The sequence below is a fragment of the Rhamphochromis longiceps genome, linkage group LG7 (assembly GCF_057381845.1).
Source record: "Rhamphochromis longiceps isolate RC_006_pf linkage group LG7, R_longiceps_female_GT1.1, whole genome shotgun sequence".
Lineage (NCBI taxonomy): Eukaryota > Metazoa > Chordata > Actinopteri > Cichliformes > Cichlidae > Rhamphochromis > Rhamphochromis longiceps.
The window spans coordinates 49,471,354-49,498,346 of NC_140563.1; the positions used below are offsets into that span (position 1 = coordinate 49,471,354).

Below are 26,993 nucleotides of genomic sequence, written 5' to 3' on the forward strand. Positions count from 1 at the left end.
ATGTTTTGATGTGCTATGATGCAACCTGAAATGACTGGAGGTATAGTCTCAGTGATAAGGAGAGAGTAATGGTCACTATCTGAAAAAACATTCCCTTTTTGGGAGTTGTCTTGTTGTTGTTGTAATTTGCAACTGATGAGCAGATGAAATGGATGTATAACGATTTATGCTTCTTAATTGGACACTGACTTTGTGTTATCCTGCGATGCCCCCTTTATTTCTTGAGCATTGTATTATTAGTGTATTGTTAACAATTTAATGCATGTAACACAGCAGGAGAAACCAGGCTTAGTCCATTTTATGCTTTATGTAAAATTATAAATTAACATGCAGCAAAAAGCAAGTTTTTCTTGGAAAATCTGCTTGATCATGGTGCCGGTTTGTCCTATGTTCCATATATACACACACACATATGACCAGTAATATCTGCAAATTGATCAGTGGATATATTTCCCTGCTTGACCTTTGCTAGTTTTTTTTTTAAAAGTATGTTACTTTAACTTAAAAAAAAATACTATTGTCATATTGCAAGTTAATAAAACCCCAAATAAAATATATATGGATGGTAATTATTTATTTTCATGTGACAAATGTCCAGTTTTAGCTCTAAATATATTTGTTGTTGTAGCGCATTTGTAATGCCCTCAGATATGTATGTATATAATTACATACACATATGTGTGTGTGTGTGTGTGTGTGTGTGTGTGTGTATAGGGAGAGAGAGAGTGAGAGACATATTAAAGTCAATTACTAATTAAATGTGTAGGTGGCAACTGTTCACATGAATGTAGAGAGGGGAAAAAGGTGATAATGGTGACAATCAAAATCACGGGGGTGGCTTTACTCCTCCTGTTTCATGTCCTGTACCTTTTTCTTGTTTCCCACTCTGTTAACAGAACACTATCTTATTTAATTATGCAAACATCTCATGTCTGATGATGCACGTAGGCTTTTTAAAGGACAGTTAAGAGAAAACAGAATGTACACCTGTGTCTGGAATGGTCTCTTCCACTATTCTGCTAGCCTCCTCTGAATGAGTCATCCAGCTGGCTCCTCATTGGATAAGACCATGCCATCCCTAGGGATTGCCTTGCAGAGGCAGAAAGGCCTTGCTTCCATTCACAGAAACACTGGTATGCCAGCCTGCTATTTCATTCACATAAAAGACTAAAAACTGCATGCCTTTTTTCTCTTGTCCACTGCTCCGTTTCTGCTTTGTCTTTTTGCCGTCACTTTTGATTTGCGAGGGCTTTCCTTTTTCCCCCCCTGCTTCTGTGTTTGCCTTTGTTTCTGAGGCGAGAAGGCAGACGTGCTGTCTTCTTCTTCTTTTTTTTTTTTTTTTCCTTTTGCCAGGCAGGAAAGGGATTGGGAGGGACTGCAGTGCGAAATCTGCAGCACAGTGAGAGTGGAAGCTGCTTATGAATGAGTGTCAGTCTTTCGCCGTTGCTAGATGCTCTTGAGGACATTTTATATGAATGTGTGCTTTCTGCTGCCGGGAGACAAAGATGCTTCATTGCTGTTGGTTTTAAGGAGACTCTGAAGCTTTTTTTCCCCTTTTATCCATCTGGCTATTTCATTGACTTATCTGCCTGAGAAACATGCCGTTCAGAATGTGTTTGTTTGAGTCGTATCATTCATGCAGTTCAGCCTGGACCAGTTGCTGGGTATTTTAGAGTGGCTGTGAATCTGTTTCTGCTTCATTGTTGAACTGTTTGCTATTGCAGATTGTCAACATTTTTAGGCTTAAAAAAGTAAAATTGCTTTAGTCTTTATATATATAATTGATGCTCGAATATAAATAGCTGTGGAAATAACTGGTGGTAGATTTTGGTGAGTGGTCCAGGACTGATGTCTGCTCACAATATGCAATTATACTTGAACATGGGCAATATATTAATGTTTCACCTATTTCCAATCATACTAAAATTTTGCAATATTGCTTCTCTTGATGATTTATGAAGATTTCTTTTGCATCATTTTAAGGTGAATCTTTATTTTTCTTTAAATAGAAATGTCTATTTTATTTTTGTGCCATAAGATTTTGACAGGCGCTTCGATTTAGCTGTGAATTGAAAGGATGTTTTCATTACATATTTCACTTCATTTACTGTCATCTAAGTGATTAGTTTATGGTGTGTCATCCTTTTATCAAACTTTTATTAGGTCGTCAGTTTTATGGCACTGTTCAAGACGCAAATTCCAGCAAAATATGAATGATTACTTCACGAAGTTACTAAGACAATCAAGTTACCTCTCATCCCTCATTTCCTTTTCACAGAAAAACAAATAAGAAGAAAAGAATTATGGAGAATGAATATGAGACTGGGGAATATAAAAATTGATTGGTTCTAGTGTGCTGTAAGTGGGAGGGTTTTTTTTCCCTCTCCCTCCAACAGGAAGTGATTTGCAGTGTTCAGCAAGCCTTTTGTTGAGAAGGTTTTCTCAGATCAGTGAGTCATGCTTTAGCTCTGAGCCGGCAGGCAGGCAGCAGTCAGTAGAGGGTATTTGCTCTTCCCTTGCAGTGTCCGTGATCATCAACAACACAGATCTTTTTCTGTTCTTAACTTTTTGGATTTTGAGCTAGGAATCAGCAGCAGCGTCACCGCTGGAAACTAAAAGCTGCACCACAACACTGGAAGCCTTTTAGAGACCTTTCCATCCTTTCCCCCCCTCCCTCTGCTTCAGTGTTGTTTCCGTGGATTGTGTCTGTATATTTTTCCTCTGACGGATTGGATTGCAGCTCTGGATTTTACAGAGAGCAGATTGGACTTTGGTGACAACAGCAGCAGCAGCAGCAGCAGCAGCTCAACACAACCACCACTGTAACCTCAATAGAGAAAATTACAGTCAGGTGGCCTGATATTGCTAAAAAGGCGTTTGCTGCCTACCGTTGCTGCTATGTTACAGGAGAGGGTAATCAGCACCGCTCAGCCACGTCTGCCAGCACGCTTGTGAACGAGGCAGGCTGTGCGTGTTGGTTGGTGGAGAGAGGGGAGAGAGCAAAGAGAGAGAAGGGTATGCTTCACCGTACCAAATACAACCGCTTCAGAAATGAGTCAGTAACATCCGTCGATGAGCTTCTTCACGGCCTGACCATGAACCCCAAGGTCTCGGCCACCCCCCAGTCTGCAGCCGAGACGTCTTACACACCCCCGACTGAGGTTCAGCCCTCCTCCGCCACCGCTCCTTCCAGCAACCCCACCGGCCATGGCTCTGACCACCTGGAAGATGGAGGCACCACCCTCTGTACGCTCATCAACAAGGTGTCCGGCCTGAAATTCAGCAACTCCGGCAGCTTGCTCGGCATAAAGGGTCTGCCCTCGGCCGTTAAGGACCTGGCTGTGTCAAAGCTGCAGGGGGGTGGGGGATCAGGCTCAGGCTGCCCGAGTCCCAGCGCAGCTACAGCGGCAGCCTCTGGTGCGGGTGTCTCTCTGTGCAGTTTGGCCTCCCATTCAACCCCCTGTTCACAGCTGGAGCCATCTGTCAGCATGAGCAAGAAGAGCAGGCTGGATGAGCACCAGCCCAGCGGAGAGGACTGGAATCCAGGTGGAGGCGGTGGACTGGTGAGCAAACCCTCCAAAGGATGGCTAGACTCAAACGAGAAGATCTCTGGTCCCGGAGTCACATACATTGTTAAGGTTGGTGGACTCACTCTTTCCCCTCACTCGTTTTGTTCTTTGTTCATCCCAGTCATTTTCCCATTCTCTCTTTTCTTTGAATGAGTCGAGTTTTAGCTACCTGCAAGTGGGGGTGGGTGGGGTGGGAATAATGTAGTTTCTCACAACATGCCCTTGAGTGGGTGTATGTAGGCTGGGTGAAATAGCAGCAACCGGAAAACTGGCACTGAATAATTCAGGAAAAAAGGAGAAGGTCACCATTAAGGGGAAAAGTAGAGGAAAAGCTCATAATGGCAAAACAAAAACGGTAATTATCAATGTGAACATTGTGTAAGCATTTACATTTCTCCGATATTTTGGCCAGTCTCATGTATACAGAGAGGCAACGTTATGCTTTTGTAACCATGGTGATGAGTTATTTCTGTACATTGTGCACCTCTGTGGCTGCTTTAGCTTGCCAACAGTGAATGGGTTGAATGGGAAAAAATATTCGGAGCATCCTCGTCTTAACACACTTATCACTGGCTGCTGTTACTGTTGTCCAACCATCGTACATCATTTAAAGGTGAGCAAGTTGGCGCACAACTACAGGAGCTGCGAATGTCATCATGCTGGCAATGAGTCACTAGCATAAGGAGTGATGATGCAGAGTCCTGGCTCTTTAAGGTGTGAAAGGGGGGGGGGAGAACATTTTTACTGGGTGAAGTAAAGGAATAATTTTGCTATTTTTTTCTGCCTTGTCTTGTACTGCAGTGCAAAGAGAAATGCAGCTTTTTGGAGAAAATGAAAATTGAGGCCATCACTGCCAGGGGAAATGTGTTATCTTCCAAATCAAGTTACGATTGCCATCATATGACACCTACTACAGCTAGCCCAAACAAAGCCTACAGTATCTGTGACCAGCGTGACATTCCATTAACTGCATTAAGGCAGAGAGCACTTATTTGTCCAGTCAATGCCGCTGAAAGCAGCCACACTGTGAGAGGGGAAATGGGTCTGTCCTGTGCTCACCCGCCACCCCCGGCTTTCCCTGTGGTTTCAGTCCCGTGTGTATTGAGTTCAACGTGGTGTTCTGCTCACAGCACTTTTAATTAGCGTCATGTGGTCACTCCTTGCACATCACGCACCATTACCCCCAAGCGGCATTGACTGACAGTGATGCTGTTTACACTCTCACTTTTATCTCGTACTAGTGTTGTGTTTTTAAAAAATAGAAAAAAAGAAAAGAAATGCACATTAGATATGATAAGGTTTTCTGGTAGCAGATTTAACAGGGGTCTTTCCTAGTATTTCATTGTGTTTTTAGGAAGGTCAGAGTTCAGGCTATATGCATAGCACTGTCTGTGTAGGTTCTGAGTCATCCAGGTCACGAATGATTGAAAAGAAGGCAAGTAGACTTTTTCAAGTTAATGAAAATCAAGTTGTCGTTTCTTCCAAGTACTCAAGGCTAGCACAAGCCTACCACTGTACTTACAGGAGCAATATGTGACAAATACTAACAAAATAATATGTATAGAATTGGTTATACTGTATAATATGTTCACATAAACAATAAAAGAAATACAGAATAGTAAAGCTGTAATTAACCGATCACTTTCTACATTTCTTAGATCTGCTTTCTTTGCATTTCAGAACCAAATAACACTGACGTATCGATTGTTTGCAAAGCTGATGTGGCAAACGTGTGCTTGGCCACCTGATCAACATAAATCCAGTCCTTTATATTTATTAAATTATGTTATTATTCCTGACCACATTGCCGCATTGCAAAAGTTGTATCCCATAAATGTTTTACTGCCTAAAACCCCCCCAACGATTCTTACATGATTATTTGATTATTAAATTCAATTGCAACCAATTAATTATTCTTTTTTATTGATCACATGCATTATTTCCTGGACCTGATTATCCTGTCTAGACTGTACAGAAGCAATACAGTCTCAAAGCAGTCTGTGTAAAGTTGAAACTTTTTATCCACCGATTCCTGTTTTTGGACACAAATGTTCCCTTTTTTCATGATTCTGAACATAAATATACAAACATTTTCACCTTTAAAATAGGGGAAAGAAGCCACACTTGAAGGTGGGCGTTCAGTTGTCAGGACGATTCCTCCCAAGAGTCTCAAGAAAAAAGATGCTGCAGACACTAAATATACTTCATGTTAAAAGAGTAGTTTAAAAATTGTGCATGCTGTCATGAAAAGTTGGGGCAATTTGTGTTTGTGAGCACAAACCAATGGATTTTTCACACTTTTCATACAGAAGAAATTTTTAGATAATGCACACAATAAACACCGTAGCAAAAGCAGGTTTAGACAATGCAATATACAGTATGACTTAAATATTTAGAAATGTTTGAAATTAATTACAGTTTGTATTATTATTATTTTTTTTAATCTAGATCACTTGGAAACCTAGTTAATCCGAAATTCAGTTTTAGAGTTTTGGTTATGTGCGTTCTTATACAACATAAGGGAATATAAACCCTGCGTGAGCTCAGAATAGAGCTCTGCTAATTTTAGAAGTGCTTGATGTATTTTTGGCCCTGCTAAAGCACGCACTTCAAACACACCCTTATAAAAATAGAGAACATAGGCAATTTGAGAATGTCACGTTGACAAAATAATATTTTTGTTTGAGCGCAAAATGCTGAGCAGAAAGACACAGAGTTATAAAAGGAAATTTATGATTGTAACAAGTTAGTTTCTTGAACTGGCTCTTTTTAAAGGCCAGAGTGGAAACACTGATGTGTCTGGAAGTCTGTTTTGTTTACAGAGAAATTCAAAATATGATTTTAAAAGTGATGGAACTCATCAGCACCAAATGTTCCTGGCCTGTGCATGAGCTGTTGCAGTCTGGTTCTGGAAATGATTTGATTATTTAAAAGGAAACTTTTAATGGTGAATAAACCTTGACTTGTTTTATTTCTAAGTTAGCATCAACTTTGGCTTCATTAAATTTAACTTTGTAAACTTCTTCTATGGCTGGATGCTTTTATTTTTAACTAGAAAACCATCTGCTTGGTCATGAAACAAACTGTTGTTGTAATTTGGGTGTCGGTCTTCCTGCAGCTCTTTTTTTACAAAAGCATACATTGAAAAATAATTATTTTAATTTGTTTTGTTCAAAAAGGATCTCAGATTTCACCATTATCTTTAATTATACTACATAAATACTAGCTAGCTACTTTTTTGGGTACACCTGTTTAACTTTTTGTCCTATATAATCACGCATTTAGGCATCTAGACATGGTCCAAGAGACCTGCTGAAGTTCAAACCGAGCATCAGAATCATAAAGAAAGGCGATTTAAGTGACTTTGAATGTGGCATGGTGGTTAGCGTGAGACAGGCTGGTCTGAGTATTTGAGAAACTGCTGATCTACTGGGATATTTCCACATCACCATCTCTAGGGTTTATATATCAAATGAGCAGCAGTTGTTTGGTGAAAATGCCTTGTTAATGTCAGATGTCAGAGGAAAGTGTTGTAACTGCTGTGAGCTGAGAGGGAGGCAACAATAACTCAAATAACCCTTTGTTACAGCCAAAGTATGCAGAAGAGCATATCTGAATAGCAGAAGACCACACTGGTGCCACAGCTGTCAGTTAATAACAAATAACTGAGGCTACAGTTAACACTGACATTAAAATCGGACAACAGAAGATTGGGAAACTTTTGTCTCTGTTTCTGCTGCAATATTTAGATGGAGTACAGCGACAGATTGGTGACGTGTCCAGGGTGTACCCTGCCTCTCACTCTATGATTGCTGGAATAGCCTCCTGCCACCTCTGAGGAATGTTTTCAGCCCCTCACTGAGTCTATTCCTCAAAGAATTAAGACAGTTCTGAGACCAAAAGGTGGTCCTACCAGGAGTTAGCAAGATATAGCTATTGAACTGGCAAGTGAGCGTTTAAAAAGTTAGAGAAACTCAATATTTTATTTCCTTTCCAAACAAATACAATCTCTTCATCTCAAACTTAATATAGTTTTTTTTTCAGAGTAGGTAACAATAACTTGACTTAAATGGCCCCGCTGCTTTTGAAAGTCATGCATGCGTCACAAGTTTTAATAACTGTATCATGCCTGATGTTAAACAATGGGTCCATTTCTTTCCTTTCTAGAACAAGCCCCTTGTGTCAAAACTTGTGTGTGTGGTGATTTTGTATGCTCTTAAAGACTGCAGTAATTTTTTTTTTTTTTTTTTTAGGCCTTGAAAGGTAACACAAAGATTTGTTTTGTGCATAATGATGTGCAGTCTTTGTTTATTTCACACAGGGTTTTCATTCTTACTTTGCAGTATCTGGGCTGTATAGAAGTCCTGAGGTCGATGAGATCCCTGGATTTCACTACAAGGTCACAAATAACAAGGTATGTTCACACATTTATATTTCTTCAAGGACAAGACAAGTTGAAATTAAATGGATTCTTGCTTATGATGAGAGTTTTTAATTTGATAAAATACTTAAACAGCCACACACACGCACGCACGCACGCGCACACACACACACACACACACACACACACACACACACACACACACACACACACACACAAATTGTTCAGCAATGAACAATTTCCACATTTAAAACTATTTAAATCCATTACTTTATTTCTAATAAACAACTGAAACACATCAATGGCAAAAGGATGTGGGGGTGTCAAACATCCATCCCTTCATTCGCTTCCTCTTGTCCTTTTCAGGGTCACGGGTGGCGCTGGGGCCTATCCCAGCTGTGGTGTCAAACATGTTCAATCTAAATAAAACAAGGTTAAAAAAAACACTTTTAGTTAAACACATTTAAGTACGTCTTAAGAAAAATAAGTGCAGCAAAGAAATGCCACTGTAGTAACTTTTTCCTGTAAATTTACTGTAAAAACAAAACAAAACAAGAACAAAAAGATAGAATATGTCATGGTCCGGAGTCTGTGACTCCGTGTTTATGTTTAGTTTATTATCATTCTGTGGTTTACCTTGGGTGTTTGTACTCTTCTGTTTCATGGTTCATGTTCCTATGTTCTGTGTCGCCCAGTCTGTGTTAAGTTGGTGTGTTATGTCATTACGTGTATGTTTCCTGTTTTACTTTGAAGGTCCGTGTCTGTTCTCAGTGTGTTCAGTATACTTTTCCCCTGTCTCGTCAGGTCGGATTACTCCCAGCTGTGCCCTCCTTTTGTGTCTCATCCCCTCGTTATCCTTCTGTGTACTTTAACCTCGTGTCTGCCTCTGTTAGTTGCTGGTTCGTCTGTGTTGTTTCCCCTCGGTCTCCCTGCATCTCTCCATGTGTATTTCCCCGGACCTCCCTGCATCTGCGTTTCTGGTTTGTTTTGTTAGTTTTACCCAGTTTAGGTTCCAGTTTCATGTTCCCAGTGCCTTTGCTGTTTGTATTTCCTTCGTTAATAAATACTCACCTGCACCATAGCTGCCGCGTCCTGGTCCTAAATAATTCCACACGGCTTGCCCCGGCAAACCGTGACAGAATAGAAGAAAATATTAACAATAAAATGCCATATCTTTATTTTTTATCAGTTACTTTTTTACTTTGATGATTTATAGCAGGCCCAGGTTTTATCCACATCAGCAGTATTTGCATATTTTCATTGTCAGATAGTATTGAAGATGTGGTTTCAGCACCAGTATTCATATGACACCAGACCTAAAATGATATTTCACAATCCTAATTTTTATGTCATTGTTATTGAATTGACATTTTGTGCTGTATGATAAAAATAATTAATTCATAATAATTAAATAAATAAAGAAATTAACAATTTAAAAAAAATGAAAAATGATGCTATAACCGTATGTTGAATATAAAGAATACTGTGAAAGTGTAAGTGCAACATCTGGTTTCTGAAAAGTGAACCAATTTACAAACACATAAGAAAAGTAGAGAAATACATTTTATGATCCAACCGATGAAAGAGTGCTGAATAAGCACCCTCACATGCTGAGGTTAATAAAACTGCTCTTTCTTACATCTGTTGGTAGGAATTACATACAAGTGACTAACTTAGATAGCAATTATTACTGAACCTTTAATGTGATTTTTTTTTTTTTTTTACCAGTTTGGTTTCTATCTAAGAAATAACATAGCATAACATAACAATCATAGGACAATAAGATTAGTCACTATTAACAAAATATTTTGTATATTCATTTCAACTGTCAAACTCATTGAAAAAAAAAAAAAATGCATCCAAACATTTGCTGTCAGTATCTAGAAAAATATAATTGCTTGTGGCCAAATGTATTACATCATTAAACTTCTCACTAATAGATGCATTGATTTTTTTGTATTAAGCCAATTTTGTATTAAACAATATTTGAACAAAATGTTCACCTTCTACCATGCCTTACATGCCTGCACAATGAAACTTGCATGAAGAAAATGGTACATTTAAAAATGTAACACTTTAAGGTTATATGACTTTAGAGTACATTTAGGATGCACATTTTGTTTGCATGGAATTTTCTGCCTCTGAAATCCTTGACCGATGTGCAGTGAGGCAAAGGGCGGCGGGCGAATCGGTTCGTGTCATGTCTACTTTTCTGCTTGACTTCCTGAAGTTGGTAACATTAGCTAACACAGAGTAGCAGGCTTTCTCTCCTTCTCTCTGCCACTGTGTGTTTGTGTGCTTATGTTTCTCTCTAATATGGAGAGGCATGGCAAAAAAAGACATACAGAGAGAGACGTGTTCAGATTTCCCTTCAATGCATTTCAAGAGTATTTGTAATATATCCTATTGTGCAAAACAAAACACTGCAATGCTGGGTTTTGTTTTGTTTGTTTGTTTGTTTTATTTAAATCTCTATGAGCCAAAGTCATTTTATCAAAATGTAATTATCTGTAGTTTTTTGGTCAAACTTTCAAAAACTGAGTGAGGAGCATCAGTATCAGTAACTTCCAAAACAAAGCTCACGCTCATGCTAGCAGTTCTGTTCACCTTATATTTATTATATTTATCATTTTGACTTAGCACGTTGGCATGCTAACAAATTAAAACGAAGCTCAAAGCATAGTTGAGGCGCTCAGTTTATGTTTCCATTTTAAAACATTTTATCATAGAACAAAGTAGTGGACTAATTAAAATGTTGATGGTACTACATGAAAGGGACTTTGGGAGTTTGTATCCTTGGGGCATTATGAAAGTTAGGGGAACTCAAACATGTGAACCTCATGTTGGTCTTAGAAGAAAGAATATATATATATATATATATATATATATATATATATATATATATATATAAAAATTATGATAGCTGACTGTTTTCATTATTAACAATTTGCCTTTCAAAACAGTTTGCATAGAGATAGAAAGGAACTAATGGACACTGAAGCATATGACCTGCAGCAAAGGTCCCCCTGAAAATCAAACAATGATCATGCCATGCAGGCATGCCATCTGTGCCTTAGCCATAAGCATCATGGGATGCCCATCCCAATCATAAGCCAAGCTGGTTGCACAGCTTTTCGGATGACGGGGTTGGTTGAAAGAATTGGAAGAGCTGTCATTAAACTTTATGCACACATTCAGGTTCCCAGAGGATGAATCATGCCAACTTTGTTGATGTGTCACCTACTGCTCCCGGGAGGTTCAAATTTTCAGTGCACTGCCACAAGGTTGATGTTGTGGTTTTGGAAACTAGAAAAACTATTTTGTAGATCTGAATAAAAAAACCAAGTTTCCATCAACCTCCGCTGGACCTTGTGTTGCGTGCCAATAATCATTTATAAGCATGCTAGACTAAAATTTAAAGAAATGACAAATATGTCGAACTTGCTGAAGATTACTGCACTAACATCATCACTGTAGGCATGTTTGTGTGAAGAGGTTTAGTACCAAGTTACAGAATACGTTTCTTGTGTATGATTGGGATGATTAGTTACTGCAAATACAATCAAAATTACAAGTTCATCTTCTTCTTGCCCTCCTTCTAGGGAAGCCATCAGCCTGGTGTGTGAGGCTGTTCCAGGGACCAAAGGAGCTCTGCGGAAGAGAAAGGTAGCTTGCATGGATGTACAGAATGGGAGGGAAGGAAGAAGGATAAAAGAATGGCATAATCACTGGAAAAGTAATGCCCACTCCATGAGACCTGAATGTTAGTAAGATATATAGTAGCTGGAAAAATAGGAAATGGCATTACATATTAATTTACCCATGCACATTCTATATATAGCGTCCCATCTCTATGTTTCCTTTCCTTCCTTGGTTTATATAAAAAGAGAGGGAAAATAAAGAGGGAGAGAGGGGGAGATTAGAGAAGAGAGAGGCTGAAGAGAGAAGAGGGAGAGATGAAGAGGTATGGGACTGTGTGCGTGGGTGTAGCTCCAGCCCACGATGCACTGCACACCGCACACAGTGCTTAGTGACTCATGTAGCGCACAATATCTGTGATTAGGACGCCAAGCTAGTGTGTGTGTGGGTGCGCATGTATATGACCATCTGTATTCTGTGTGTGCGTCCACAGCCTGTGAGGATCTGTGTCTTAATGTGGGGTGTGAAATGAAGCATTGCTCTCCTCTCTAGAGCTTGTTCAAATGTCAGGGAAGAGTACATAACACAAAATCCAAGCAGGCTAGTTTTTCTTCCTCTTAGAATCGATGTATGGTATAAGGTGCTGCTGGTTTGGCTGTGTGACAGACACACGCTTGTGACATCAGCTTCACGCTGAGAATTTTGAATGGGTTTTGACTATTTTTTCTGGCTTCTTTGAATCCTACCTTTATTGGACATATCCTGTCCAACACTTTACAGTCCTGTTTGTCTTTCTTACTGACAAAACATCTGCCTGGATTTCCGTGCAGGAGGAGAGCACATGTTTGTGTGTTTGCAACAATCATGTTACCACAGATTTTATGCAGTTGCACTTCAGTTATGCATCAGTGAACTATGTAAAGGAACTGTTTTATGTTTAAGAGAAAAAGCCAGCAGCTGGTTAGTGCACCTTTGCAGAAACAGTGGAAACTGCCCAAAGGAAACTAGTAGAGGTTTAAAAAAGTACCAGGATGCAAACAATTCCAGAGCCTTCATGTTTGTTGGGGAACTTCTAAGGTGCTCGTCTTCTGATTTTGTTACCTTCCAAGTCTCTATTCTAGGCTAAATCAGTTTTGTTTTATTTGTGTCTTATTGTGTCTGATCCTTACAGCCACCATCCAAAGCTCTGTCCAGTATTTTGGGGAAGAGCAATCTGCAGTTTGCCGGCATGTCCATCAACCTCAACATCTCCACAAGTAGCCTCAACCTGATGACCCCTGACTGCAAACAGGTCAGTCGGGATCTTTGTTAACAATTACAGAACATGTAGTAGAAATACATAATACTACTACCAATATTAAAACTGCTGCTTAAGACAATTACATCAAGGAAGTGAGTTGTTTTGTTTTTTTAAGAGTTTTAGAGTTTAAGAGGCAAACAGACAGGAAGAGACTAGCAGGAATGTGACAACCAGAGACCAATAAAAGTCAAGGCAGTATAATCCCTGGCCATGTACCTAGTTATAGTTATTCCAACTTTGAGGGGAGTGATTGATCCACCTAACACCTAATATAGCTACAAGGCTACAAATTATGTTGCAGTTTCCCTTAAATGCTAGAACACCCCTCTAATCTTTGATTTGATTGTTTGTAGTTTCTGATAGGAAAAAGCAAGATCCTAATACACCCTGGTACAAAAGGAAATAGAAGTATAGACAACCACAGAAAACTGCACTAAAAACAAACTAAAAGCCGAAGCCATGTGAAGCAATGGCATGTTGGAGTTCCCCTTGAATTGTTGCGTGGCCATGTAGTTCACCTACGATAAATATTTAGGAGAATGAATTGTATTGTATTGTATTGTTGTTGCACCTCATGAATACGAACATGTATGTGAAAGATGTCTTTTACAATCCAGACCTACAAGCTAGCAAAATTAGCAACAAGCGGGTGTTTGTAGGCTGCTAGACAGCCGATCCAAGCAACCACAAACCAACTTTTAATGAAGTTTGAATAAAGCATGAGCTTTAGAAACCCAACGAAAAACATCAAACTATGAGAGTTCGATATGGAAAAGGCAAGTTATTGTTAGGCAACACTGCAGTTAATTAGCTGCAGCATAAATCTGTTCAATGTAATCTATTTAAAAGAATATCCAGAGATTTAGTAAAAACAAAAATCTGCAGGCAAGAACACAGCATTGAGTCTAAAATAGCAGTTTAGCAGTTCCTAGAATATTTCCAAGGAAATACCTGTACAATAACACATTTTACACATGTCATGATTCAGACTGCAATGCCATGAAACTCAGGTTCTCTCCGGGTATCTGAACAAACAGCTGTTTCAACTGGCTGAACACAGTGGAAAGAGGGCTAAAGTTACCGACACCTTAATGAACTTGGAAACAGCTGGTGTAAAGACCAAAAAAACCCCGACACTGGCACGTTGTGAAACATGCTTGAAACCTCAGAAATAACTGCATTTTATTTTTATTTTATTTAGCATTTTCACTGGAATGGCTCCATGGTATAGTGATTCTAACATTCACCTAACAAGTGAACGAAAGATAGGAGCATATTTTAGTTTTACTGCTAAGAAGTTTTAAGGGGATGAAGGGCAGCTTTTAAAGAATTATTTTTATAAAAGAACAGATGGTGAAATTCAAATTTTATCATTTCATCAGTACACATGAGAACATAGTGACTTCATGTATGCTTGTATGTATGCATTACCATGTGATAACACGTATGCACTGTATTTTCTTCTTGACAGATTATAGCCAACCATCACATGCAGTCCATTTCCTTTGCATCAGGTGGAGACCCTGTAAGTACTCAAATAACAGAATAGGATATAATTTTTAAAAAAAATACTTGAAATTTGACTTTAAAAACACTACATTTTGTTAAAGATGTTTAAAAATTATCTTAATACAATTATAAGTGCTGTTTTAAGTACGGGCATGCTTTACACTGCCAATCAGATATTTTATTTTAATGGAATGTATTATAAAATTCTACACTATATCTTTCTAATTTTTATAATTCTGTTTGTTTTATTTTATTAGTTTTAATTATATCAGTGGTATTTTACAAGATGTATCATTCATTACAGGATACAACAGATTATGTTGCCTATGTAGCAAAGGACCCAGTTAACAGAAGAGGTGAGCATTCATTGATTAAACGCTCTGCAGACTTGCAGCGTCATGCTTATGAAAATGTGTTGCTGTGACTCTTGTCAGCGTGCCACATCTTGGAGTGCTCTGATGGACTAGCCCAGAACGTCATCAGTACCATCGGCCAGGCCTTTGACCTTCGCTTCCAGCAGTACCTGCAGTGTCCCTCAAGCAAGCTGTCGTCCACACATGACAGGTGAGATAAAAATAGCGCATCACAAAGTACCTGTTCACTAACACAAGAAAATATAGAAGGTGATAATTTTATCAAATACAGCACAGCAATGCAGTACAGTGTTAAGTTTCATGACTGAAGTGTTCATTCAGGGTATTAAACATGGAGGAGTTACCTTGGACGGAGGAAGAGGAGGAGTCAGCAGAGCACCCTTACTATAACAACATCCCCGGGAAGATGCCTCCCCCTGGAGGCTTCATTGACACCAGGCTGACCAATCAAAATGCAGATGGTTGCCAGGTACAGCTTAGTTTAACTTTGTGTTTCTTGTGTAAACAAACGTATACAAATTGATTGGCTATTTTTAATGTGTCATCCTGTGTCCTGATATATGGGGAAGAAATCAGAAGGATATAAACAATATTTTCAAATGATACAAAATAGTGTCACTTTTTTTCATTGATGTTGTTTGACAGTTTCTGTGATTATGGCACAATGCACACTCCATGACCAGAGATTCACCTCTTTTATATTCCTGTCATATTCCTTTCTAAGCATGTTTCCAGTATTCTATATTGTCAGTGTACCTAATGATAATACCTCTAAATTATAAGGTGTCTTAAAAACTGTAATCTCCAATAGTTTGGAAGCTTATTCTGGCAGCTCTAATGGTCATGCTCATGACACTTAGTCTTGTTGGACCCACTGCAGTTACATTGGTGATTTTGTTTACACATAGCAGTTGTCTGATTTTAGCCTAAATTGCTGGGTGCCATTTAGACATTTTTCAAGATCTCAGTTAAATGGAAACTTGCCCAATGAGATCCTGCTGAAATCATGAATATACACTCACTGGTCACTTCATTAGTTACACCTTACTAGTACTTGGTTGAACCCCTTTTGCCTTTATTTGAAAAAAGTAAACTTAATGTCATATTCCAGAAACCAAGTTGCGATTGAGCTTTGTGATATGGAGCATTTTCCTGCTGGAAGCAGCCATCAGAAGAGGGCACACTGTGGGTATAAACGTGGTCAGCAATAACACTCAAGCAGAATGAGTAGTTTTTGGTATTAACGGCCCAAAATTTGGATAAAAATATCCCCAACATCCCCACCAACACCACTGTAGCTTCGACTTCCTGTTTTTAGTTCACAGGAGTGTCCACCAGTGTGGTCTTCTGCTGCTAGATGCTCTTCTGCCTACCTTGGCTATAATGAGTGTTACTGTTGCCTTTATATAAACCCGAGGCAGTCTGGGCATTCTCCTCTGACCTCTGACATCAACAAGGAATTTAATCCTGAGTAACTGCTGCTCGCTGGATATTTCCTTTTGTTTTTGGACTTTTCTCTGTAAACACTAGACATGTTTTTGTGGGAAAATCCCAGTAGACCAGCAGATTCTAAAAGACTCAGACTAACCTGATTGACACCAACTACTGTGCCATGTTCTGAGTCGATTAAATCACCTTTCTTCCCCATTCTGATGCTCAGTTTGAACTTCAGGAGATCTCCTGGACCATGTTTGCATGCCTAAATGTATTGAGTTGCTGCCATGTGATTGGCTGATTAGACATTTGCGTCAACAAGCGATTCAGCAGGTGTGGCTAATACAGTGTCCAGTGAGTATATATAAAAAGTAAACAATACTTAAAATAGTCTTAAACCTTATCAACACATCATCATTTATTTCAAAATAATCTTAAATATCCAGTGTTTTTCTGCATGTCATTAGATGGGTCCAGGATCTGTCGATCAGACATATTACCAAGGGCGGCAAAGCTGGGGAGATGAAAGAAAGACTTTCTTCATGCAACAGGGTAAGTACATCCACTATGCAAGATATTCAGTTCTGCAACATTTTATGCCTCCAAAAGTATAAATGATTGTTTTTTCAAATCTCTAGGATCATTTGATATAAGTGGACTCCCAGAGACTAAAGGTCAAGCACCAAATGCAGAAGAAATGCCCACCTATGTGAACACCCAGCAGATCGATGCCCAGGTGCTCGCAGCTCTCCAGGCAGAGGCTGAAAATGTGACAAAGGGCATGGCAGCTGCAGCCAAAGAGAGCCCACAGAAGGACCTGTTTGATATGAGTAAGACTTCGTTACCTTGTATTAAAAAGTCAGTTCGTATTCAGATATTGGATATGGAAGTACTGTCTGATTTATTTTTATGGTAAACATAGTTTAACATTTGCCAGTACATTTTTATTTATTTTCACTTTTTATCTTTCATGACTTTGATGAAAATATAATTTAATGCTTGTATGATAAAGCAGTAGAAAGAAGCTGAATAGTATCTGTTGGCTTCCTTCAGAATAATACTGTAAGACGACTAGAATCAGAGTTCGTAATTATAGAGGTTTCCCAGATTTTGTTTCTCAGTGACTTAAGCTCGGCGTCATAATAACATCATGTCAGTATGAAGACAAAAGGACGACTGTGATAATGGCAGTGTGTGGTTGTCCCCTTCCTCCTTCTAACTTCAGCTTTAGCTTTGCTATTAATACACATGGAAGATCAAAGGCATACACATGAAGAAACCATGACACAAATTACATGTAAAGCATGAGCTGTGCAATTTAAATGTGAATGTTTCTTTTGGAAATTTTTAAATTCAGGCTTCAATGTCCACCTACTGTAGTTCTATAACAGTTAATCACATTTTAGTGAGTTCATGTTAATTGTTACCTTTTTTTTTTATCCAGGTAAAAGTCATTGAGATTAAAACCTATTTTCCAATAGAGACCTGGTCAAGAGGGCCAACAGATAACAATATAACAAGTAAAAACACAACAAAAACTAAAAAATAGCTGAAAAAATATATACATTGTTACTATTCTATTTCATAAATATTATATGTACAGTTTCTGAGCTGCTCCTCATCATCACAACAAATGACTGACTGACTCTGATTGGTTAAGTTATAGGTTGATACCTTTGTAGGCAGCTGACAGTCCAGCAGCCCTCTCTCTGTGACCCTGGCTTAGGACACCTTTCAAACCATCAGACACAAAACAGTGTCATCAGCATATCATCACATCAGTTTACATGCTATGGGAAACAGTACAGGCACATTCAGGGGATGTTTAGTATATTTGTCACATTTAAATGTTTCAGATCATCAAACCAATTTAACACTAGGCAAAGATAAATAAAGTAAATGCAAAAAATGCAGTTTCAAAGTGAGGATTTCTTTTATTAATACAATGGTATCCAAACCTACCTGGGCCTGTGTGGAAAAACTGCCCCCTAAACCTAATAACTGGTTGTGCCACTCTTGGCAGCAAGAACTGCAATCAGTTGTTTGTGATAACAGGCAATGAGTATATTACGTCACTGTGGAGGAATTGTGGCCTCTGCAGAATTGTTTGAAATCAGTCACACTGGAGAATTTTTGAGTATGAGCACCCTGTGTACGGTCAGCATCCCAATCAAATTTATGTCTGGATTTTCACTCCAAAACCTTCATTAACATTTTTGAGTCATTTGTGGCTAATGGCTCTCACTGTGAATTGCTGGAGTACCAAAGCCTACCAAAGCCTTAGAAATGGCTTTCTAGCTAGATTTTAAAGACTTTGTGTCTCAGCTGGTTCTTTAGATCATGATATGGTGCTTTTTGAGATTGTTTCGCTACCTACACTTTGTCAGGCAGGTTCTATTTAATTGATTTCTCAATAATCAGACCTGAGGATGGCTAGTGAAATTCATGTAGTTAATTCATGATTTAACAGTTATTCAAATAGACCAGGTAGGCTTAGATAGTTTTATCCCCTCAATAAATAAAATCATTGTTTAAAAACTGCAGTTTGGATTTACGTGTGTTATCTTTATATGATAATATACACAATATGCAAAAAGCCAAAAGCTCAAGAAGGGGACAAATATTTTATCACAGCACGGCGGATGGAGTATATTTGGGGAATGAATACAGTATGTGTTTCTATTTTGAGGATCAACTCTGTTGAACTCTGAATTTAGAAAAATGAAGCTCATATATTGCAGTTATTGACAAAATCAACATTTGATTTGTCAAAGTCAAAAGGAAGAAACACATTTAGATTCCGTTTTTGTCTATTTGATAGTTATGCTGATTTCAGTTTTTAATTTCCTCTACCTACTTTTCCTCTCTTAACTCACCTTTTGGCACTGTCCTCATCGTGCCAGAGCCCTTCGAAGATGCAATCCAGTCCCAGTCCCAGTCTCAGGGACAGGCCCAGTCCCAGGTATCCGGTCTTCACAAGGCAGCATCCGTGGACAACTCGAGCCCTCTGCTTGTGCGCTCTCTGGCCTTCCGGGCTCAGGAGGAGCTGGAGGGCCAAATGTGGTACCACGGTAAAATGAGTCGCCGCGATGCTGAAAAACTTCTGAAAAATGACGGGGACTTTCTCGTCCGTAAGAGCACTACCAACCCAGGGTCCTACGTACTGACAGGCATGCACAATGGAATTGCCAAACACCTGCTGCTGGTGGACCCTGAAGGCACGGTAAGACGGGTGAGGGGGGTGTAGCAGGACACACGGAGCTTGATTCATTAACTCTTTTGTGAATGCATGAAAGTAAAAGCTGAAACTCTCATTAGACCAAAGCAGACTCTGAATATCTGTCTTCCTTTTTCTTTTTAAGGTACGGACAAAAGATCACATATTTGACAGCATTAGCCACCTTATTGGCCATCACCGTGACAACAACCTGCCGATTGTTTCAGCCGGGAGTGAACTGTGTCTCCTACAGCCTGTGGGAAGGAAACAGTGATGCTTGCGATGCCTGACCGATAATAGGAAGCGCTAAAGTGGCCTCTCACTACAGAGCTTGAAGATGAAACATGAGTCGATGCTTCAAGGCTCAGTTCGCTCAAAGAGTTATTGAGACAAACTGATCTGCAGTTACTTAACCGGAGACGCTGGAAGATGCAGGAGTTGTTAAAGATGAAAAAAAAAAACAATAGAGAACTGTTATTATTTTGTTGTGATGACTGAAATGCTATATTTTTGACAAGACTTAGGTGCATTTGGACACAATATCTCGATTTGGTGTTTTAAAAGATTAAGAAAAAGACTATTGTTCTTGTAGTTTAGACAAAGCGCAAATCAAACCTCAAAGAGGTATTAACAAGAGTATTTTAGAATAAAAATCTGAAACTTTCGTTTTGTCTGTCAAGCACAACCACATTTCTACAGGAATCGTCGGCTAAGAGGTTGAGGAAACGGAAACGCTCTTTATAACGAAATTACGTTCAGAAAAACGTCCTTTAATCTCACCAACAGCGTGACAGCTTATTAGTAACTATAAGAAAAACCTAGCTTTTATCGGGGTTTAGGCCTGAATGTGTTTTTTTTTTTCTTTTCTTTTGCTTTGCAGTTGTCACAAATTGTTGGGTGGGGGGAGGGGGTGCAAACAGCCACCCTTTCACAGTGCTGTCAATGGCTTTAACGATAACGTTTTTTATGAAGTAGTTTCTCGTGTCACTGCAGTCGCATGACTTAAAATCAACCGTTCTCGTGGCCATGTTCGTAGACCTTGATACCCCTTTATTTGAAAGAGGTGCTTATGTATGCTGACACTGTAAAAAAATAAAAAAGACAAAAAATATATGCTTTTCAAACTATTTCCGAATTGGTTTTTCGCTGAATTATTTTAGGTGTGTAGTCGGTGATTAGTTTTGGGGCTTGCAATGGATATTCTCACATCTTTGATTCACATTTTCAGCTTTTTGTGAACCTTTAAAATCTTAAATATTATTATTACTATTATTATTTGAAGGCTCTGAAACCAATAGCACAAAACAAAGTTAGGTCACTTAGTTCACGCGTGTCAGACGAGTGTCTTGCGTTTACGCCAAATGTTTTCGATCGTTTTCAGTTACTGTTAGCTTTTGATTTCTCAGTGTCGACATCTTATGATAAAAACAGTTTTGCCACAAGATGTCACCCTAGAGTTGGATAGTTACCCCTGTCAGTTGCATCTGCTTTGGATAACACTGCGTTTGAAAGGAAAATACAGCTTTTAAGCCAGTTTTTAACCATTAATTTTCAGTTTGCAATCCACTGTATGCTCTCATTCCTCTGGACAGTTTAGTATTTATGTTGTTTTTAAAAAGCCCATAGAAGTGGTACACAGCAGCACTGGAAACTGACTTTTTTTTCTTTCTTTTATTTAATGCTTTTATCCTTACTAATGTCAGGACACCGATGGATACCAAATGAATGGGGCATTGTATCTGATATGCACTGGATCACTTCAGTTGAACCCAAATCAGCATGTGTTCAATGAGTTTGACAAGACAGATGCAATGTAATATAATGTGCCTGTGTTTTGCTGCAAGAGGGAGTGTACAGTACATGCATCTCACAACCCACAGCACTGGGGTCCTTATGAAAATGTAAAAAAAAACAACAACAACAAAACATCCACCACATCTGTTTTGGGTTAATGTGTTTGATTCATTGTGTCCCAATGGAGAAGGACACAAAGAGAATTTTGTCATTTACTTTTGCATTCTCCACTTCTTTGCGACATAATTTCATCAAATCAAATAACTCTGAAGAAAGAATAATGTGCTAAATTATTTAAAAGCACTCTGCTAATGTAAAAAAAAGAAGAAGCTTTTTTTCTAAAATCTGAATTTGTAGGAACACAAAATACCAAACAAACAAAGCGTATATCAAAAGCAACCGTACTCGAATCTCGCCGAGGATCAGCTTTGAGACTTAAAGAAATGACCAAACTCCTCACTGGGACAAAAACTAAGAACATGGCGTCTTTCCAGATTTCTGTTGATGAAAATGTGCCTTTTATTTGTACAATGTTTGTTTTTAATTTCTCCTTTCTCTCTTCCTTCAAAGTGCAATAGCTGATCTTCAATGGGGCATGCCTGTTCACTAGAGGTTGTGTTTTTGCCCTGCTGCGTGTTGCTGCTTGAGACTACTGTTCCCTCTCACTATCTGTCTCCCACCCTCCCTCCTTCCCTCTCTATTATATATTATAAATGTATCATTTCGAGATTCTAAATATAAATCTTTGTCAGAGGAAATCACACAGAAACTCACTATTTTGGGACAGGTATTTAAAAAAACTGGGGGGAAAAAGGAAATAAAAACATAGAGACAACAAGTCCAAATGATGTTTACAGATTTAATCTTTTGGTTGTATTAGTTAATCATTATTCTGTATGACTGTTGGCAATAAAACCGTGAATGTGTAGAATCGCTGTTGTTTCTCTGCTGTAATAGTTTCGGGTATTAATATTTCTGCTCATGAGTCACAGATTTCTTATCTAAAATGCGCAGGTGGTTTTAATTTACCCACATTCACATATACTTGACTTTGAGATGTGTTACTCTGGGTCATCCACAGTCCGCACTATTTATATTAGTTCCCATGACAAGCAAGAGTAAATAAGTTCCAGGTGCGGTCTGTGGATTGTCCACAGTGACTGGAAATTGGTTTTAGGAAATAGATGTTGTGAGCCACGGAAAACACAACTTAGTGTATATGCATTGTGTGTTCGATTGCCTCCAGAAATCGTTAAAACATACCGGTAACATTTTACATCTTTTTTTTCCTTTTCTTTTTTTTTTGCATTTTCAGCCTTTATTAGATGGTGCAGTACAGGGAGTGGACAGGAAAGCAGGGAAAAGAGTTGTGGTAAGGACATGCAGAAAATGGTCTGGGTCAGACTCAGAGCCGAACCTTTGCAGCAGCCTTCAGCACTGAGTCACCTGTACAGCCAGGTGAGCTACAGCGACACCCATGCTTCTAAATCTTGACTAACAAAATCAAAAGCATGGCTAGATTACACAGTAAATACTTTTATTGGTGAACCAAGCCTTTATAAGTTCCTTTCATAAACAAAGCAGAGCTGCACTCTCTTGGCCACAAGGTGATTCTAATGAATTGTTACACAGTAAATTTAATAGTTTTCCATTTTAATTTACTGAGTGAAAGCAGATTTTTTTTTATCTAACATGAATATCTGCAATTTGTATTTCACATGCTGCATTCACGTGCCTCTTTACAGTCTTCAGCTTTCTAGCGTCATGCTTTTAAAGCTCAAAACAAATGCACACAAAGAACTGCTGTAGCTGCATAGAGAACATGCAGCAGTACTGAGTAAGACCAGCAGATGGAGCCCTTGTATCACGAACGCTTTCATTTTGAGCACAATGCTACTGATATAATACAAAAAACGCACCTGTTTGTTTCTTCACAATGAGTAACTCTTGCCTTGGTTATTATACAATGCAGATTACAGTAACTGCCCAGCATACCGTAGGATTACTGAGTAAATACAAACTACGTCGATTAATAAATACCTTCAGCTGTGTGCCATTGCAATAATAATAGTCTACAATCATTCTTCATTACATTGGTTTTTGCAGTGATATAATTGCACTTATTTCGTAACTGCGGGTAAGTTTTCACTTCTAATTTATCATAGGAGCTCACAGCTGCAACTACAGAGGTAAAAGTCCTTTCTGTTGAGGGTAAGAGCACCAGTCATCTGTGGAAGTGACTGTTATCCAGCAAAAAAACCCAACAACAAAAAAAGGACAATGTGACTCCAAACTCTTGAGCACTGGAGGCTGGACTTGAAAGAGCCATACATTACAGATGTTGAACATATAGCAAAAAGAAACCACTGCCCTGCAGCTAATGTCAGAAGTCTACCCTTCATTTAAAGAAACACTTTTTTTGGGAACAATGCTCTCCGTTGTGACCACTGCACAAACCCTTAAGCTCAGAGTATTATTGTAAATTACTCCTGTCTCCTTTTAATCTTCTCTGTCACTCGCAGCCTCAGCAGTACCTCTGCTTGCTCCAGCCACCACTGAAACCTTTCCGTGGCCCCTGTCTGACTCCTGTCCTCTCTCCGGCTCTGACTGCCTGGAGCCCTGCTGGTTCTGGCTGCTCCACGACTTGCTCCTGCTGCGGCTGGGCTCTAGGGACTGTCTGTTTCCGCTTCCGTTCACAGACGCCTTCGCCCTGTAGCAAAAGCCGCAAACCAGACCCAGGAAAGCTCGCCTCATCTCGCGGCTGGCCAGAGTGTAGATGACTGGGTTCATCGCGGAGTTGAGCACCGCCAGCCCAATGAACCAGTGGGCTTCGTAAAGAATGGGGGACCTCTGCTCGGACGCTACATCCACCAGGAGCAGGACAAAGAGGGGAGTCCAGCAAGCGATGAAAACTCCAACTACAATGATGACAGTGCGCAGTAGGGACATGGCGTGCTCTGAACTGCTGTGCTTGCTCACCTTTCGGCTACTGGACTTGACCAAGATGTAGATGCGGGCATACAGGATGGCTATGGCTGAGAGCAAAAGTATGAAAACCGTGATGCAGAAAGCAACATATTTCTTGGTGTAAAGAGGGAGGATTGTAGAGCAATCAGGGAGGTTATTCAGGCAGTTCCAGCCCAGAATAGGCAAAGCTCCAAGAGATATAGCAATCAGCCAGCAGGTCCCTATGAGCAGAAATACCCTGTAGTTCTTGTTCGCATCATAAGGCCTCATTTTGATCATAGTAAGGTGTCTCTCTATAGCAATAGCCAGGAGACTGAAAATGGAGGCTCCAAGTGCTACAAACATGCTCCCCTCTCTCACAAACCAGAGAGCAGGTGAGAGCTGCAGGGTCTTCTCTCCAGACAGGAGCAGGTTGACCAGGTAAGCGACTCCAGCCAGCAGGTCGCACATTGCCAGGTTAGCGATGAAGAAGTACATGCGGTTGTGGAACCTGTGGTTCCTCCATATGGCTACAAGCACTGTGAGGTTCTCCAAGACGATGAAGCTGCAAACGATGAGGAAAACTACGGTTTTGGTGTCCACAGTGCCGGGGCTCGCGCCACTGCTTGGTCGGTTGGCCAGCTTTCCTGTGTAGTTGTAGTGGAGCTGGATCTGAGAGTTGATCATTGTCCAAAGAATACCAGCAGCCGACACTGGAGGTCAGACTCGAGCAGGGAGCGCGGTGTCCACTGTGTTCAACTGCAGGAGTAGATTGAGCGTTATTTTAGAGAGCAGCCAATTTACAGATCATCATGCTGCCATCATTGTCCTTGTGCGGTTTGTTTGATTAAATTCCACTAATTATAGAAACAAAAGGTTATTCACCAGAAACACACTCGCTATTGTAAAAAACACCTTGAAATAAACTCTGATGTCGCTTTCCCCCCTCTCCTTTGAAACAGAGAAGTCTTGGAAATCGAAGCCGCTCATTTGAAAACACCTAATTATGCATAAAATTAGCATATTTCTGGCACAGTCGTCACGTGTAAATTATCGACGGATTTCAGCAAATAGCGCCAGTTTAATTACTGAGTGGTTTTTTTGTTTTTTGCAGCTTCAAGCTGTCTAAATCTCCAAGAAAGAACCAGCAGCTTTAAAACAACTTACCTCTGGATGCTCGCAGTTCGCTTTGTTTTTAAAGTCAATCCCGCACTTTTGGACGCACATTTCATCGCAGTCGATTATCTGAGTTCCTTTCTTTTCTGTTGAACTTTAAGTCTTTCTTCGTTGTTCGGCAGAAGAGAGCAGCTCCTCATCTTTTTTCTTTTTTTTTCACTGAGCTCTGGAAACTCCGGAGCTGTCGACGGTCGGCTGGTAGTCACACCCCTCCCTCCCCTCCTTCAGCCCGGACTGCGAGCGCAGGGAGGCTGCTCTAGGGGGTCAGAAGCGCATCACCGACAGGAGGTATGTTTGTGGACACGAGATGCAAAGATTCATTCTCACACGTTGTCCTCTGCTATGTTCGTTATAGCACTCACAACAAAACACTTACTTAGGGTTTTATTAACTGTGGAATCAAAGGTGCAAACCTACTTGTTTTTATCGTTTGCCTGCGCACCAAAGTGCTTTGGGTTTGTTTGTTTGTTTGTTTGTTTAAAGAGCTTTGGTAGCGTTGCTAGCTCACTAGGTAACAACAGTGACTCTTAATGTGAGCAGAAATGTTAAATATATATCTTTGGGCTACTTAAAACTCTGATAGGACTGTAATGCCTTATTTCACGTGAGTCCAATGTTTAAATTGAGTGGTTAAATTTAGGTTGAGTGGAGGTTCTGACCTGGTTCAGGTAATGATGAATCCCAGTGGGAAGTCAGCAGTCTGGTAATATTTTTTTTAAACTACAAATAATAAATGATAAGTATCGAAAGAAAAATCTAAATGCTAGCCACAACAACTGAAATTAAATCACTGATAAAACCTGTGAACAGAATGCAAATCACTACTTTTTATTTGACATGGACCCAAAGGAGAGAGCGGTGCTGTAAGAGTGTATGACTGCTGCCCATCCTTTGTTCTGGTCATTCTCTTGTGACCTCACATCCAGGAAGGATGGGCAGGGCTGGCAGTAAAGAGTCTGAGAGGCAGACTGACAGATAATAACTCCTTAAAACAGATGTGACAAAGCGCTTTGAGGAGATTCTTAAGACTTCCCTGACTGTAACGAAACACAGTGAACCAAGTAGGACTAAAACACAAAGCTCCATTTTCAAACAAAAGTCCGCAGCTCGAGCCCAGAATAACTGAGTCACTGCTTCCACTGCTAGGAACCTTATTGCTTTGCTTGATACGGTGCCACACATCTAGCTTTTTGCAATTTTCCCCCCAAACCAAGCACATACTGTACTGTGTCTCAGACCAAATCATTAAATAGTCAATATCTTGGAGTGTCTGTGGCTATTAACCCAGAAGAATGCTTTGTGTGGTTAAATAAACAGCTGCGGTCTGGCACCGGTCCATTAGCATTGTTACAGTCACAATTCTCAGTCATTTCCTGCAGGTCACACACTGTGCCAGCAGCAATGGGGAAAATTTCAGGGAAAAAGCCAAATAGTTACTCCGGACCCACAGTAAATCTGGGACCAATCACGGAGTGGGTGTATGTAAAAGGCAGCTGGATTAACAGACTGGGAGCATGGTCGGAAAAACCTTGGGTTTTTCAGCAAACTGCAGTGATGTGGGGCTCACATCTGCATTTACATAAACGTAGTTCCAAATATGAAACCATCAGCAAGTACTAACCCATAATATGTGGTCAGAGTGAGTCTATGTTTA

The 26,993-nt window shown here is 39.7% G+C and overlaps 2 protein-coding genes across 2 annotated transcripts; one reads left to right on the forward strand and one right to left on the reverse strand.

Moving 5' to 3' along the window:
- The first annotated feature begins 1,261 nt into the window (after window positions 1-1,261).
- On the forward strand, window positions 1,262-22,125 carry shc3 (SHC (Src homology 2 domain containing) transforming protein 3). Its single transcript, XM_085414056.1, has 12 exons — window positions 1,262-3,638; window positions 7,913-7,983; window positions 11,553-11,616; window positions 12,761-12,880; window positions 14,361-14,414; window positions 14,703-14,754; window positions 14,833-14,962; window positions 15,094-15,241; window positions 16,674-16,758; window positions 16,845-17,036; window positions 19,110-19,429; window positions 19,569-22,125. The coding sequence occupies exons 1-12, from the start codon at window positions 3,018-3,020 to the stop codon at window positions 19,695-19,697; spliced, it is 1,986 nt and encodes a 661-aa protein (XP_085270182.1). The 5' UTR covers window positions 1,262-3,017; the 3' UTR covers window positions 19,698-22,125.
- A 3-nt stretch (window positions 22,126-22,128) lies between these two features.
- s1pr3b (sphingosine-1-phosphate receptor 3b) lies at window positions 22,129-25,513 on the reverse strand. The gene is made up of 2 exons (XM_085414057.1): window positions 25,331-25,513; window positions 22,129-24,922 (listed from the first exon to the last, which is right to left on the reverse strand). The coding sequence occupies exon 2, from the start codon at window positions 24,848-24,850 to the stop codon at window positions 23,717-23,719; it is 1,134 nt and encodes a 377-aa protein (XP_085270183.1). The 5' UTR covers window positions 24,851-24,922; window positions 25,331-25,513; the 3' UTR covers window positions 22,129-23,716.
- Window positions 25,514-26,993: the final 1,480 nt, after the last annotated feature.